General features: G+C 50.5%; 3 protein-coding genes across 3 annotated transcripts; 1 reads left to right on the top strand and 2 right to left on the bottom strand.

Moving 5' to 3' along the window:
• Window positions 1–49: 49 nt before the first annotated feature.
• On the bottom strand, window positions 50–8,612 carry T069G_00402 (KR domain-containing protein; the record flags this gene model as incomplete). Its single annotated transcript, XM_056167612.1, has 13 exons — window positions 50–460; window positions 536–1,216; window positions 1,276–4,570; window positions 4,631–6,026; window positions 6,098–6,577; window positions 6,641–6,815; window positions 6,882–6,967; window positions 7,032–7,102; window positions 7,192–7,282; window positions 7,348–7,690; window positions 7,808–8,079; window positions 8,190–8,334; window positions 8,409–8,612. 13 exons carry the CDS (start codon window positions 8,610–8,612, stop codon window positions 50–52), a joined length of 7,650 nt encoding a protein of 2,549 aa, XP_056032928.1.
• Window positions 8,613–10,898: 2,286 nt separating this feature from the next.
• T069G_00401 (serine hydrolase (FSH1) domain-containing protein) lies at window positions 10,899–11,931 on the bottom strand (the record flags this gene model as incomplete). The annotated part of the gene is made up of 4 exons (XM_056167611.1): window positions 10,899–11,473; window positions 11,621–11,695; window positions 11,777–11,795; window positions 11,890–11,931. The coding sequence occupies 4 exons, from the start codon at window positions 11,929–11,931 to the stop codon at window positions 10,899–10,901; spliced, it is 711 nt and encodes a 236-aa protein (XP_056032927.1).
• Window positions 11,932–12,781: 850 nt separating this feature from the next.
• T069G_00400 (snoaL-like domain-containing protein) lies at window positions 12,782–13,240 on the top strand (the record flags this gene model as incomplete). The annotated part of the gene is made up of 1 exon (XM_056167610.1): window positions 12,782–13,240. The coding sequence occupies one exon, from the start codon at window positions 12,782–12,784 to the stop codon at window positions 13,238–13,240; it is 459 nt and encodes a 152-aa protein (XP_056032926.1).
• Window positions 13,241–13,512: the final 272 nt, after the last annotated feature.

Here is a 13,512-nt window from a genome sequence, read left to right as displayed (position 1 = left end):
GTGTCTACCATTTTTCTACCCTCTAACTATAATCTACTCCTGGGACCATTTACCCAATCGTGCTCCTCTCAACAATCATATCCACAATCTTTGCAATGGAGGCACCACCCATGATATCGAATGCTGTAAGCATGGAACCAAACTCTCGTCCAATCCAGTTTCGCAAGTCAACAGACATCAGAGAGTCAACGCCATAGTGTGACAGTGACTTGTTCTGTTCCACATCGTCAGACGGGATGGCCATGGCACGCGCCAGCCTGGCAGTCAAGGCGCCCAGCACGACCTCAGCGCGATCTCCTGGGTTCGAAGCTTGTCGGAAACGAGCGCCCACTGCGGCTTCTTGGTTGGCGCTTGTGCTTGTTGCGACGGCTGAGTCGGTGGTAAAGGAGAAAGGGGCGAAGAAGGGCCTGTCCATCAGCTGTGGTAGGTTGCGGCCTTGGGCTAGGCTATCAATCGGAGTCTTGAGCCCAAAGAGAACTTGACCCCCGGCCTGAGACACGATAGCGGGCAGAGGAGCGGTTGGGTCGCAGTATACGGAAAGGGTAGCGAAGAGCTCGGCATCGTCAATCTGCTTCATGTCGTCAAAGGACTCGCGCTGCTTTTGGTACGCGCCAGTCTCGGCGACAATTCCAATGTTTCGCATCCAGCCAAGGTCGATGGAAAGACCTGCCTGACCCTGAGCAAGACGCTGTCGTGCAAGAGCGTCCTGGAATGAGCAGCCTGCCGAGTAGTTTGCGCTGGCGATTTGACCAACGACGCCAGCAAGAGATGAGAGCATGATGAAGAAGTCGAGATCCTTGGGCAGGAACTGGTGCAGGTTCCACGATGTCTGCCTCTTAGAGCGCATCGTGAGATCCCACTGGGCAAAGGTCATGCTGTTCTGGAACACGGCACCCTGCAGGACCATTGCTGCGTTGATACAGCCTTTAATAGGAGGCATAGTGCGAGCGCAGTTATCTAGGACATCTGCGAGCTCTGTTTCTGATGCCACGTCGCATTTGGGCGCCACAATGTTGATGCCACGAGCTGTTAATTCTTCAATCAATTCCTTGGCAGCTTTTGAAGCAGCTCCGGATCGAGATGGAAGAATCAGGTTTTTGGCTCCGCGGTCAGCCATCCATTTAGCAATGGCCCGACCAAGACCACCGGATCCTCCTGCAATCAAATACGATGCATCTGCATTAAACTTCCAAGGACGCTGCTCCTGGATGAATTTCTGTTTCAAAGTTAGTCGTCTGAGAATTCGGGCATTGATAGTTAACACTCTCTACTTACCGTTACTACATCTTCAGCTTGAGGCTTGATGATGACACGACCCAGTTTATTGCCAGCCTGTAACTCTTGGAAGGCCATTTCCACTTCTGATGCGTTGAAGCAGTGCAATGGTTTGGGATGCGCAATGTGCTCCTGTTCCATCAGCTCCATTGTCTTCTGCAGAAGTCTGCTAGTTGTCTTCAGATTCAGGCCGACAACGTCAATGATGGAGAAACTGGCGTTTCTGTCCAAGATACCGATGGGAAGAGTGGCATTGGAACCGACGTTGGAGCGATTCATTTCGAGGAAGCGCCCGCCAGAAGCCAGACATTCACAAGAGGCTCGCATGGCTTCTTCTCCAGCCAGCAGATTGAAAATCACATCTACTCCGTCTCCGCCAGTCAGCTTCATCACACCTTGCGTAAAAGCGATACTGCTATTGTCGAAGATGCGCTCCTCAGGCAAATCCATGGTCTTCAGCGTGTCTCGCTCCTGGGATCCCGAGTATGTGGCGAAGATCTCAGCACCCTGCATCTGGGCAACACGGACAGCGACTTGGCCTACGGCACTGGCAGCTGCGTGAATGAGAACCCTTTCTCCTTTATCAAGGCGAGCAATATCGACCATGGCGTGATAAGCAGTCATAGAGGGGATCAGGACAGATGTAGCAACCTCATAAGACATTGACTCTGGAATTTTGCAAACGGCTTTTGCATTTCCGCGAGGATACTGTCGCATACAACCTGGAGCCACCATGCAGACTCGGTCTCCAGGCTTGAAGGAAGCGCAGTCTCGTCCAACCCGAGTGACAATACCAGCGCAATCATATCCGAGCTGGAGGCCATCATGGAAATCTTGCCGGCGGCCCATGGCTGTCTGCGCATCCTTGTGGCTAACACCCCAAGCTTTGGCATCAATTTCCACCTCACTGGGATCCAAATCGATCTCATACTTGACATCTCGGACAAACTGCAGGGTGGCTACAGCTTCTTTAGTGTCAACAGAGAGCTGCAGAGCCGGTCCATCATACCAAGCCTTCTCCTGGAATTGGCAGGACACGAGAGAAGTGATAGCTTCATTGCCGGATACATCCTCGACTGCTCTTCCAGTCATCAGAAGACCATCTTTGACGAGATACTCAACCTCTTTAGAAGCCGAGGATCCGAAACTGGCATTAAAGACCTTTGCAATAAATTGAGCAGACTTGAGAGATTCCAATTTACCTTCCATGGCAAGCGAAACAATCTGGTTATCAGGATGCTCTACTCGAATCGAACGGAAGAATCCCTGCATGACGCCGTAGTTGGCGTGCTCTTCGTTCTCTATACTGCTAGCAGTGGCCCAGAGAAGCTTGGGTGCGTTTCCTACTAGGTACTGGAGGCACTTGAAGCTCTTTTCTGAAAGATTGGAGAGAAGGGCCTGGTTGTTGACCTCAGCAATGCACACTACAGTGTCATCTTTGGTTAGGCTGTCGAGAGACTGCGATAGGTCGTCCAAGGTGAAGGAACAGATGCTTGAAGTCATGCTGCCTTGAGGATCCAGTTGCTGCTGCACCAATTCTGCCAACCGTGTCTGTCGGTATGACTTTTGCTCATCAACAACAATGACAAGCTTTCTCTGCCGAGTCTCAGGAGCCTGCTTGGGTTCCTCGACAGCCGTCGTGAGGATGATGCTCACAACATGGCATTCATCACTCTTGTAATCGCGCATAATCACGTCGTTGCCTGAGAATCCATTGTCCTTCAGGCATTTATCCCATCGCGGCTCATCCACAGCCGCAGAGTATGGTCTCCATTCCTCCTTGGCAACCCACCATCCAGGCACCAATCCCGACATGAAGCTCGTGACGATATTTTCCGGGTTAATGACCTCAAGCAAAATGAGTCGGCCGCCAGGCTTCAATGCTCTACGGACGTGTCGAAGACTAGTCTCCATGTAAGGGGTAGCATGGAGCACACTGGCAGCAACGACAAGGTCATAAGAGCCGGGCTCGAATCCCTGATCTTCGATAGGATTGTCCATGTTGAAGGTCTTAAAGTTCATGCGGCCCTGAGAAGCGAGATGAGACCATCGCTCACGAGCTTTCTCAAAAAACATTGGCGAAATGTCTGTATACGTGTATTGGGAGAAGCAAGAGCCCCCAATTCTTTCTTCGCGCTGTTGCAGGAGGGATAGAACATGTCCAGTCATGCCACCAGTTCCGGCACCAACTTCCAAAATTCGCTGAGCTGGGCGCTCGTGTGCGGCCAGGTCCAAGACTGCACTGAGTCGACCATCCTGGCAAAGCTTATAGCAGAGGTCGGCATAAAAGACGTCTGCTTCGTCTTTTCCGTACACCACTTGGAGAGGATCGACCTCACCCGAGAGCACCTCGGGCAGTCTTCGCGCGCAGGTGGTTAACAGCTTCCAAGCCGGTAGAAGCTCTTCAGCTTCAACTAGGCGAGATTCCAACTCCTCATCGCTTATGGTATCTCCAAGCTGTCTGTTTTCAGGGGTCATATTGCTAGCAATATGCCACTCCATCCATTCGACGTGGCGAGTCAAAGCCTTGGGAATCTTGGTTCGATCTAGTCTCTGAAGCACTCGGATAGCAGTAAGCTCCAGAGCTAAGCACATCTTCAAATGATTTTCCACAATTGAAGATTCATCTTTCTCAAATGAATCTGCTTTACAGACGCTGGCTAGCTGCTCAGGTTCCAGCAAGCTCAACTGGGGCTTCCACTCGGTACTGTAGAGTAGCTTTTTGTCCGTTGTCTTGACGTCGCTGGTGATGGACACCGTGGTGGCCTGCTCTATCGTGCACAGAACAGTGTCATCATCAGCCAGGGCAGCAATGGTACCCTGCTCGCCCTTGCCCTGGGCACCTCCAACAGGAGCGGCTGAAGTAGATGTCGCAATCCACCGAATATGGTCAGATCCAGGACCTTGCCACTTTGAGGTAGAGGCAAACCATGCGCCTACCAAACGAGCGGGAACATTGGCGTGGGGATGCTGGCCAGCACCGACACGCAATACTTGGAAGGCTTGATCAAGTACGCAGGGATGTACCAGGCTGGCAGTCTTGTACTTGTCTTTGGACACATCAACACGGGCCACGGCGGTAGCATTGGAGTCCCAGCACACATCCTGCAGAAGCTGAAACCATTCTCCATATTGCAAGCCAACTTCGGTAGCGTTGCGATAGATGGAGGCAGCGTCAATAGGCCAGACACATGTTTCAGAAGCCTGGCTGTATTGATTACGAACTTTCTCGTGGGTAAGCTGCCTACGCTCGCTGCCGTAGGTGCTTGTCGACTTCTCGTAATCAACTTGCATGCTGGAGTGGAAACAGTGAGTCCAGTTTTCACTTGTGTAAGAGAAAATGTCCACCTCGAACAGCAGATGGCCACACTTTTCGGCATCTTGTGTCGTATTAAGAGGTCGAAGTTGAACCTGGGTCTCAGTTCTGTCTTCCCATCTATCGTAAACCATGATGGGATTGAAGAAATCAGCCTCTTTGAAGAGGAAGCCGGAAACCTCCTTATCTTCTGGAACCATTTGCTGGGCAGCCTCAATAGCCATGACTAGCATGCCGGCAGCAGGATACAATATGGCGTCGGTAACCCTGTGGTGCCCGGTCCATGGAATAGACTCAACTGTTAGGAAATTTCTCCAGCGAGGGGCAAGGGGATTCCAATCAGCCACTCGAGCTCCGAGCATGTCACCCTTGACGCTGCCACGAAGTCGGTAGTCTCGGCTAATGCGAGATTCTGCCCAGTACTTGTGGGATCGGTCAAATGGATACTCTGGGGTATCGATGAGGAAACTGGGATTCCCTGTGGATGTGTCCAACTTGGTGGCCGGCTTCATGCTTTGGTTGACAGCATTGATGGATACGTTGTGTCCCCAGCAAAACAACTGTCCCACAAGTTCCAGCGTTGTCTTAATAGGAGGGTGGGATCTTTGCAAAGCAGCACTATACCGGATCTGCTGCTTTTTGTTTCCATTTTGGCGGATAGTATCCTGAGCCACTCTTCGCAAAGCAGGATGAGACCCAATCTCGACAAGGTCGGTAATACTGTTCAGCCCCATTTTGACCTTGGATGGCTCTTGGGTGAGCAGCTGCATGGCATCGGCGAAACGAACTGGGGAGACCATGTTGTTGACCCAATACTGGCCCGTCTTCAGAGCAGCCGGACGTACGATCTTGCCTGACACGGATGAGACCATGGGAATACCGCTCGCGACCTTGAGATCCTGGCGCGAGGCACCCTCAAGCGACCCCATCAGCGTTACATACTCGTCAGCAATAGCTTCCATTGCCTTTGAGTGGTATGCAACTCCAGTCTTAAGCTTTTGAGCAAAGATGCCATCCTTGTCAGCCTGTGCCTTGATGGCGTCAATGGCCGTTTCGGGACCTGACAGTGTGCAGTTGAGGGGGCTGTTGATGCAAGCCACACAAACAGAGCTAACTTCATCACCAATTGCAGAAAGGTATCCAGAGACATTTGCTTCTGTCAAGTTGATGGACATCATTGCCCCTGGGGTGGCGGCATTGGCAGTCCTCAGCTTTCCTGCAAGCTGGCCCCTGAAATAGGAGACTTTGCAGGCAGATTCCAATGACAACGCACCAATGGCGTACGCAGCGGCAATCTCTCCTGAAGAGTGTCCAATGACGGCTTTAGGAGCAATACCGAAACTAGCCAGCAGTTCCAGCAGGGCAAGTTGAACCGCTGTGGACAAGGGCTGGCTGTACTGCGGCAGGTCGATATTCTTACTAGAGCGTAACTCATCTGCGATGCGAAGAAGTTTGTTAGTTATGTTACACCGCAGGTATCAATAAGCTGGGAAATAGGCCTCTTACCGAAGATAGACCATGTACACCCAAGGCTCTCGTATATCTTATCAATCTTCTGGAGGGTGTCTGCGAAAACGGGATGTTTGACCAAGTCCCATCCCATGCCCACGTACTGGGCTCCCTGTCCTGTAAAGACAAAGGCCAGTGTAGCGTCATCTGTAGAACTCCTCACGGGCTTCGCTGGGTCAAGGTCCGTTGCACCATCTTGGCTATCTGTAACAATGGCGAAGCTCCTCCAAAGCATGTGCGTCCTGCGGGCACCCAATGTGTAAGCCAAACGATCGAGCTTGGTGCGGCTCCCTGCGATCTTCTCATTGTAATAGAGTTCGTAATCGCGTAGGGAGCGTTTGGCTGCCTGCTCGTCGGCGGCGGTCCACACAAGCAACTTAGGAAGAGTTTCTGCGGCTGAAGTCTCTGAAGCCGCTTTAGTAGACTCAGTTTCCTCAGAACCAACAGTGGAAACATCCGAGTTAGAACATTCCTCATCTGAAGTAGGGGAGCTCTCCAGAGGGCCGTCGATGATTGGTGCTGGTGGTGACACCAATTCACCGGCCACGTTGTCAGGAACTGTAGCGGTACAGTGATTGCCAGCCAAGTTCCTCTCTTGTAAGTAATGCAGCGCATCGTCGATTACAACGTGTGTGTTGGAGCCGCCAAAGCCGAAGGAGTTGACTGAGGCTCTGCGCACGCCTTGGCCGGGCCAGAACACACTTGCAGCAGGGATCTGGGAAAGACGTTAGTCAGAGATTATGAACGCGTTGAAACATATAGTTAAAGTGTTATTACATACCGAGATGTTCCAGAAGTCTGCGTCTATAGCAGGATTGATCTTGTCGAAGAGCGCATTGGGTGGAATAATACCCTTTTCCAAACTCACTGGAGAAAGTTAGTACTTGGCCACAGGGCTTCTCTGGTAAACACCAAATGTAGTCAAACTCACAGATGACTTTCAGTAAGCCAGCTAGGCCACTTGCACCTTCAAGATGGCCAATGTTGGATTTGACGGAGCCACTATTAGCAAGTTATGTCAGTAAGTCATTGTCCATGGATTCAATACAGTTACAGATAGTACCAAAGAGCTTCAGAAACCAGAGACTTACATGTAAAGTGGATCTTTCTGGGATCGGTATTTTCGGAACACTCTCCCTATTGCTCGTGCTTCAATCGGATCTCCCACCGGCGTTCCCGTTCCTGTTTTTAATAATTTGTCAACAAAATCTCTCTTTTATTCATCATTACTTCAGCATCCAGCTTACCATGTGCCTCGACATATCGTGTTTCTGCCAGTGAAACATTCGCCTGTTTATAGACGTGCTGAATAAGGTCTTGTTGCGCTTCCTGGCTGGGCTGTGTTATAATCGGAGTATGACCATCCTGGTTTGAGCCCGAAGCACGAATGACAGCACGAATCATATCACCATCTCGCACAGCTGCAGAAACAGGCTTAAGCACCACAGCAATAATACCTTCACCTCTGGCGTAGCCGTTGGCTCGCTGGTCAAAGCTGTAGGACCGGCTATCCGGCGACAGGAAGTTTTGGTTTGACAGCAGATGGAACAGGGTAGGGTCAAGGAGCAGGTTGGCTCCAGTGACGAGAGCCTATTGGTCATGTTTCAGCCTTTTTGCCTTTCAAACTACCGGATTCACCGGGTGTTCTCCGAATTACCCATTCTGGAAATAAGAGACAAGGGGCAGGGGTATTTATTTTGGACTCACACATGATGCATCGCCACTGCGCAATGTCTTACATGCCATGTCAACGGCGACCAGTCCACTGGAGCAAGCCGTATTAACATGGATGCTTGGTCCCCGAAGATCAAAGTACCAACTGATACGGTTTGGCACCATGCACGGCACCGTGCCACCAGTAATCGTGGTGCGTTCTACGTTATCGGGGTCCATTGCCATCAGTCGTGTGTAATCCTCCAACATGGACGCATGGAACACAGCTGTCTGTGAACCTCTCAGGGCATCTGTTGTGAAGCCAGCTACAAAGTGTCAGCATAATCTAGAGTTCACCACGAGAGTAAGTCATTCAAGAATGGAGGAGAGAAGGCATAGTTCCCAAGCTCTCATGCTGTCTTGTATTTGCGCTTACCTTTTTCAAAGGCACGATATGAAGTCTCAAGAGTCATTCTTTGCATTGGATCCATTGAGGCAGCTTCCTTCGCTGTTACCGAGAAGAAAGGAGCGTCGAAGCAGGTAACATCATCTGTGATGAAATGAGCCCCACGAGGATATGGCTATACACACAACATTGAGTCAATTAATCACGCTCATGAATCATCATTGCCGGAGACAGAAAGACGAAGAATACCTTGTTGGCATTGGTGTCCAAGAATGACTTAGCATCCATGCGGGACTCAGGACAGCTGGTCATTAAGTTTCGACGGTTATCCAGAACTTCCCAGAAGCTCATATCGTCATTCACATCTTGAGGGAGTCGGAAGGAGAATCCGACAACAGCAATGTCGTCGTTTGCGTGGGTGGACATCCCAACTACGGCTGAGTCTTGAGACATGATGATAGTGGTAATGATGGGCCTTGAAGGTGGAAAAAATACGATATCAAACAACCAAAGAGATATGGGCTTCAGCAAATAGGGAGGAAAAGGGCAAGAGGGTAGTGATGATGGTGATGACCGCCAGTTGCTCTACAGAGGTGATGGATAGCTTGAGCTCAGCAACAACTCTTGTGTTTTGAGAGTAGATAGAGAGAGATATGTAGTAGTTTGATCAAAGCACTTGACGGGAGGATGGAAATCCTCTTTATCTACTTTACACAAGTGTCTTCCCTATGAGAGCGTCCCATTTTTATAAAACACTCCCAACCGGCTAGGCGGCGATTCTCAGGGTCAAATCTCCTCTAGACACCGTACGGAGTACAAGATGCTATCTCAGATCAGGAGAGAGCTTGAAAGAAACCCCTGCTGGGGGCAATCGGTGCGAAAAGACTCTCCGGATAACGCTTACAAGTTACCCTCCTCCTTGGCGAGACGCTTGTTGCTTCCGGGGATGAAGCAGGACGAGGTCCGGACTGGGTCTCTCGGCTACGAACAAGGAGCTCGGAGTAGTTTGTCCTAAATGGCCAGTTAGTCTATCGTCGTAGCGTTGAAAGGGGTTCGTTTGATTCCTCAGGACGTTCTCAGGTTCGGGCTGTGCTGCTATATGTATTTTCTGGTGTTGGTTTAAGGTTTTGTGATATGTTGGCCGATGGCTTGCAGTAGTATATCACACCTTGATACACTCTTTTAGCATGAAGGGCCGACCCAACAACATTCATGCAGAATCTGCAAATTAAGAACGCACAGACAGCTGCTATCATCCTGTCACTCATCCTTCATGCGAGTAAAGCAATGCAATTGACCCAAGAAACCGGACGGTTACGATCTTCGCAGTAACCCAATATCTAAGGGGGTTCCGGGTTCCTGGATGGCTGGCAAAATTTGGCTCCTTGTCCCACAAAAAAAAAGAGAAATGTGATAATTTGTCGTGGATCTCACGGGGGGTAGTAACCGGTTGATAGAAGACAAAACCAAGCCAACAAGTTGGTAGCAAATCAATCCGCGGTGTGCGGATCCTAGACCGAATATCTTTACCAGATCGCGATATGCAAATGTAGACGAAACACTAACCATTATACCGCGGAAAGTCAGTGCGCCGCTGGAGCCGGTTTGGCCCGAGGAACAGAGCAACAGGTAGTTGCATGTAACCAGGAGGTGTTACGTGTGCTTCCGTATTCTTTGGTCCTCGTGTCGGTACAGTTACTATCTTCATCCAGCCAACAAGCTCATTTACCGTTCCGTTCTGAGACTCCTCCTGAGCTCATATGACCTGATACCGCCATTTGGAATTTCTCTGGCTAGTCCAACATGGGCAAGTCGACCAGCCACTAGCTCTAGAAGCCTTCTCTAATGTTCTGATTCAACACTTGGGTGTCTTGCTGCTGCGGAAATCAAATACCGACTGTGACCAATTTCGCGGAATATGGCTTGCCAATGGGTTGACGTCCGTGCTCCAAGATGTAACCTGGTAACGGACCGGCCCCCTCCCATACTCAAACTTAGCATCCGTGAGCTGTTTGATAATCGTAGAGAAAAATCGGGACCGAAAGAGAGGAGCCAACAGCATATTTCGCTCATTCGCGCTTTACAAGATTTCTGGGTACATTTGCAACTGGACTACGACGTATCCAGTAAGTTCTTCGGAGTATCTCTACAGTACGAGTTGCCTCATTGCTCAACAAGGTCAACGACATCGGTGTGATAAGTAGAGTCCAGGGTCCAGGTTGCCAGGCTACCCCGGGACTTTAGTCTAAATACTAGGATCAGGAGTTCTACCAAGACCCACCGGTTGACCCGACCCGCTGAGCTGGTATACAGTAGAAGGCCCAGGTTTGATCAGAGCGTTGAGAGCGGTACTTGTATGCCGAGGACATGGTGCAAGCGAAGCCCGGAGTGGTGGAGTAGGGGAAGAGAACTTGGACAGCCAGCAGATTCACATGAAAGCGCGGAAGAAGTAGGAGAAGAAGGCTAAGCTGAGCGCTCCGTAGAGGAGGAATGATGCTTGGTGTATGGTTAATGAATAATGTAGACTAATACAACAGGCCTGCACTGTCGTTGGTCATGTGCCCTGACATCAGACTTCTACTCGTAGTAGTATTCTGCAAGGGCGGAATACGCTGTATGACGAAAATACGCTATGGAGTGCATTGGGTGCCATTTTTCTTTTAGGCAATTGCCAAGAAGAGTCTCTTGAAGCTCACCTCATCGGTATGGAGTACGAGTATGGAGTACTGCAGTTACAATTCATCCCAGCTGTGCCCTCTCAATCGTCCTCTCTATAACCCGAATCGTCCCCGATAATCCCTCGACCGACTTCGCTCCAGGCACCTCGTGCCCCAGCGGGTGGATAAACAGCTCTCGCCCATCTTCGTCGCACAGTTGAAACAGCAGCTTGTGCAGCTTCTCCGGATCCTCCATGCCGCCGCTAACCAAGAGGCCAGCCAGGGGCGACACCGGCAGCAAGCGGGCAAACGGCTCGCAAGCACCGACAATATGAGCCGTGGGGACGCGGATCACCGCCCCATCGACAGCAGGGTTCAGACACCTAAGAGTCGCCGGCTCTCGATGAATCCCGGCGGGATCCAGTGGCGGCGCTGCGCTTAAAAGGATCCCGCATTGGAAGCCCGCAAAGGCCTGTCTAGCGTCTTCGGCCAGCAGCATTGCCGCGACTATACCGCCTTCTGAGAAGCCCATGATCCCCTGGAAAGGCCCGTTGTTGGCGATGAAGTCCACCAGGCTAAGCAGGAGTTCCTGCGATTGGGCTTGGCTGATGGGCTTGTCGAACCAGGCGAAGAACTCGTCGGCAACCGCTTCGGCCCCTGAGAAGTCGACACGTAGTTAGCTCTCGACATTGCCGCTAGAGACGCCGCTGATTAAGGGGGTCGGTGAGAAGTGTACTCGTATGTGGTGATGTTGCTGATTTGCGTCTTCTGTTTCTAGGGTAGAGAGTAGAGCACATTACATACCTTCGCTCGGTTCCGTCTCGACAATTCCGTCTATAAAGACAAATTCATGGCTGCTGAGGGCTTCACGAAGCCTGACTATGGATGGATCGGTATCAATAAGTTAACACGTATTCTGGTGCATCCTTTCAATCATCGCAATCCAAAAAGGATCCTCACCTGTCTGCATCTCAAAAATCTTGCCAGAAACGGCCGCAGGCATCTGTCAGCGACTCCTTGTCTTGATATGGTATCGTGTCCTTTCGACACAAGCGCTTGGCTGACGTACGTACCTGTCTAGAGGTTCCCCGTCCATGGAGGCAGAGGAATCGCATGGTGTCAAGTTATCGAGCCCTTCGTTGTTACAGTTACGTACGGCCATTGGATCACAAGAACACAAGGCAACGCTTTAATATTGCGGCTAGGCATGCAGGAGAAGTACTTGTACAAGTACTCATTAGAAATCATATGGAAGTGGTAATGTACATCTACTTTGCCTGCATGCTTTCTGCCGTGCCATCGAGAGAAGTTCTGGGCTTGACAATTCTTTCTCGGCTCTTCGCGTATTCCCACAATTCTCCCCTTGAGTTTTCGCATCCCCTGTCTCTTCTTCCAGGATGCTTCGCATACGGATTCCAGTTTCAGCATGGGCCATCTTATATCTTCTGTAGTCCCGCTTATTGAACGACAACGATTCACCAATTGCCCCCCCTGTCCTTGAGCTAAATCGTTTTTGACTCTGAATGTTATGCGTAGACCAGGGTTTATGGAGGAGCGGGAACGCCCAGAGCTAGACTGTCAAGCCAACACACTGGTACGAATTCTGGTCGTTCTCGGTCCTGCTATGACTTCTCAAATCATGCATATGCCTGTTGGTTCTGCTATCAAGGGGATTGTTAGTCGTGTGCTGCATCCTTAGTTAGTCTTCAACAAAACATACGACAAAAATCAAACATATAATAGTGGTACGATAACCAGCGCCCATGTATTGAGACAGTTTCTCCCACCTCTCTGTCATCTGAAGCAACAGCACTCCGCAATATTCGTAGATCATTCCATAGGAAAAGCCTTCTGCGTTCTTTTTACTGAACCACATTCTGCCGCTTCCTTACCCCTCCGGAGCTCTCTCCGTCTCACAGTTTCTCCACACTCTCTGAATATCCACCCCACCAGCATTCTCAAACCATGCCCTTCAATCTTCCAGCCGGCGCCGCGGAAATCATCACCCGCAAAAAGGCGCTATACTGCCGTCTCGCCGACGCAAACGAATGGGGCCTGGCTGACAAGGTCATGCTGCCCGACTTCACCTTCACAGCTGTGGATGAGAACGACAAGATCGTCAACCTCAATGACACTGACTACCATTGGGACTCGCGAGCAGACTGGGTGGCATTCTTCAGCAGGATATTTGCCCCAATCCAAACAATGCATACTGTTGGCTATCCAGAACTAGAATTGGTTGCCCCAGACGAGATCAAGGCAATATTCGGTGTTACGTATCTGGTCGGTACCAAGGAGGCCGACAAAGGGGTACATGGCACTGGCGGAGGACACTATTACGAGACGTGGAAGCTCAAGGATGGCGATTGGTTCATCCAGAAGACCAAATTTGTGAGGATCTATTGGAAAGAAGTGACCTTGTAGTTTCGGCCAGTGATTTCGTAATACGAATATAAGTCGTATGCAATAATAGCATCACATACTGTACAGAAGTTCGGAACCCAAGTTCGGAACCTTAGTTTCTTCCCGTCCTTGCAACAATGAAGATCATTCCCGGATATAGCAGATGAAAAGGAGGAGGTACTTTTTCGAAGCAAGGCACCTTGGCGTATTTTTCTCATTTTCCCGCCCATGGTAATCCTCTTCCCGCCCTGTGGGGGCCTGGCTCTCGGTGGGATTTTTTCAAGAATCCCCGG

Source organism: Trichoderma breve, chromosome 1, assembly GCF_028502605.1.
Source record: "Trichoderma breve strain T069 chromosome 1, whole genome shotgun sequence".
In the NCBI taxonomy this organism is placed as follows: Eukaryota; Fungi; Ascomycota; class Sordariomycetes; order Hypocreales; family Hypocreaceae; genus Trichoderma; species Trichoderma breve.
This window is presented reverse-complemented; position numbering and strand designations above follow the sequence as displayed.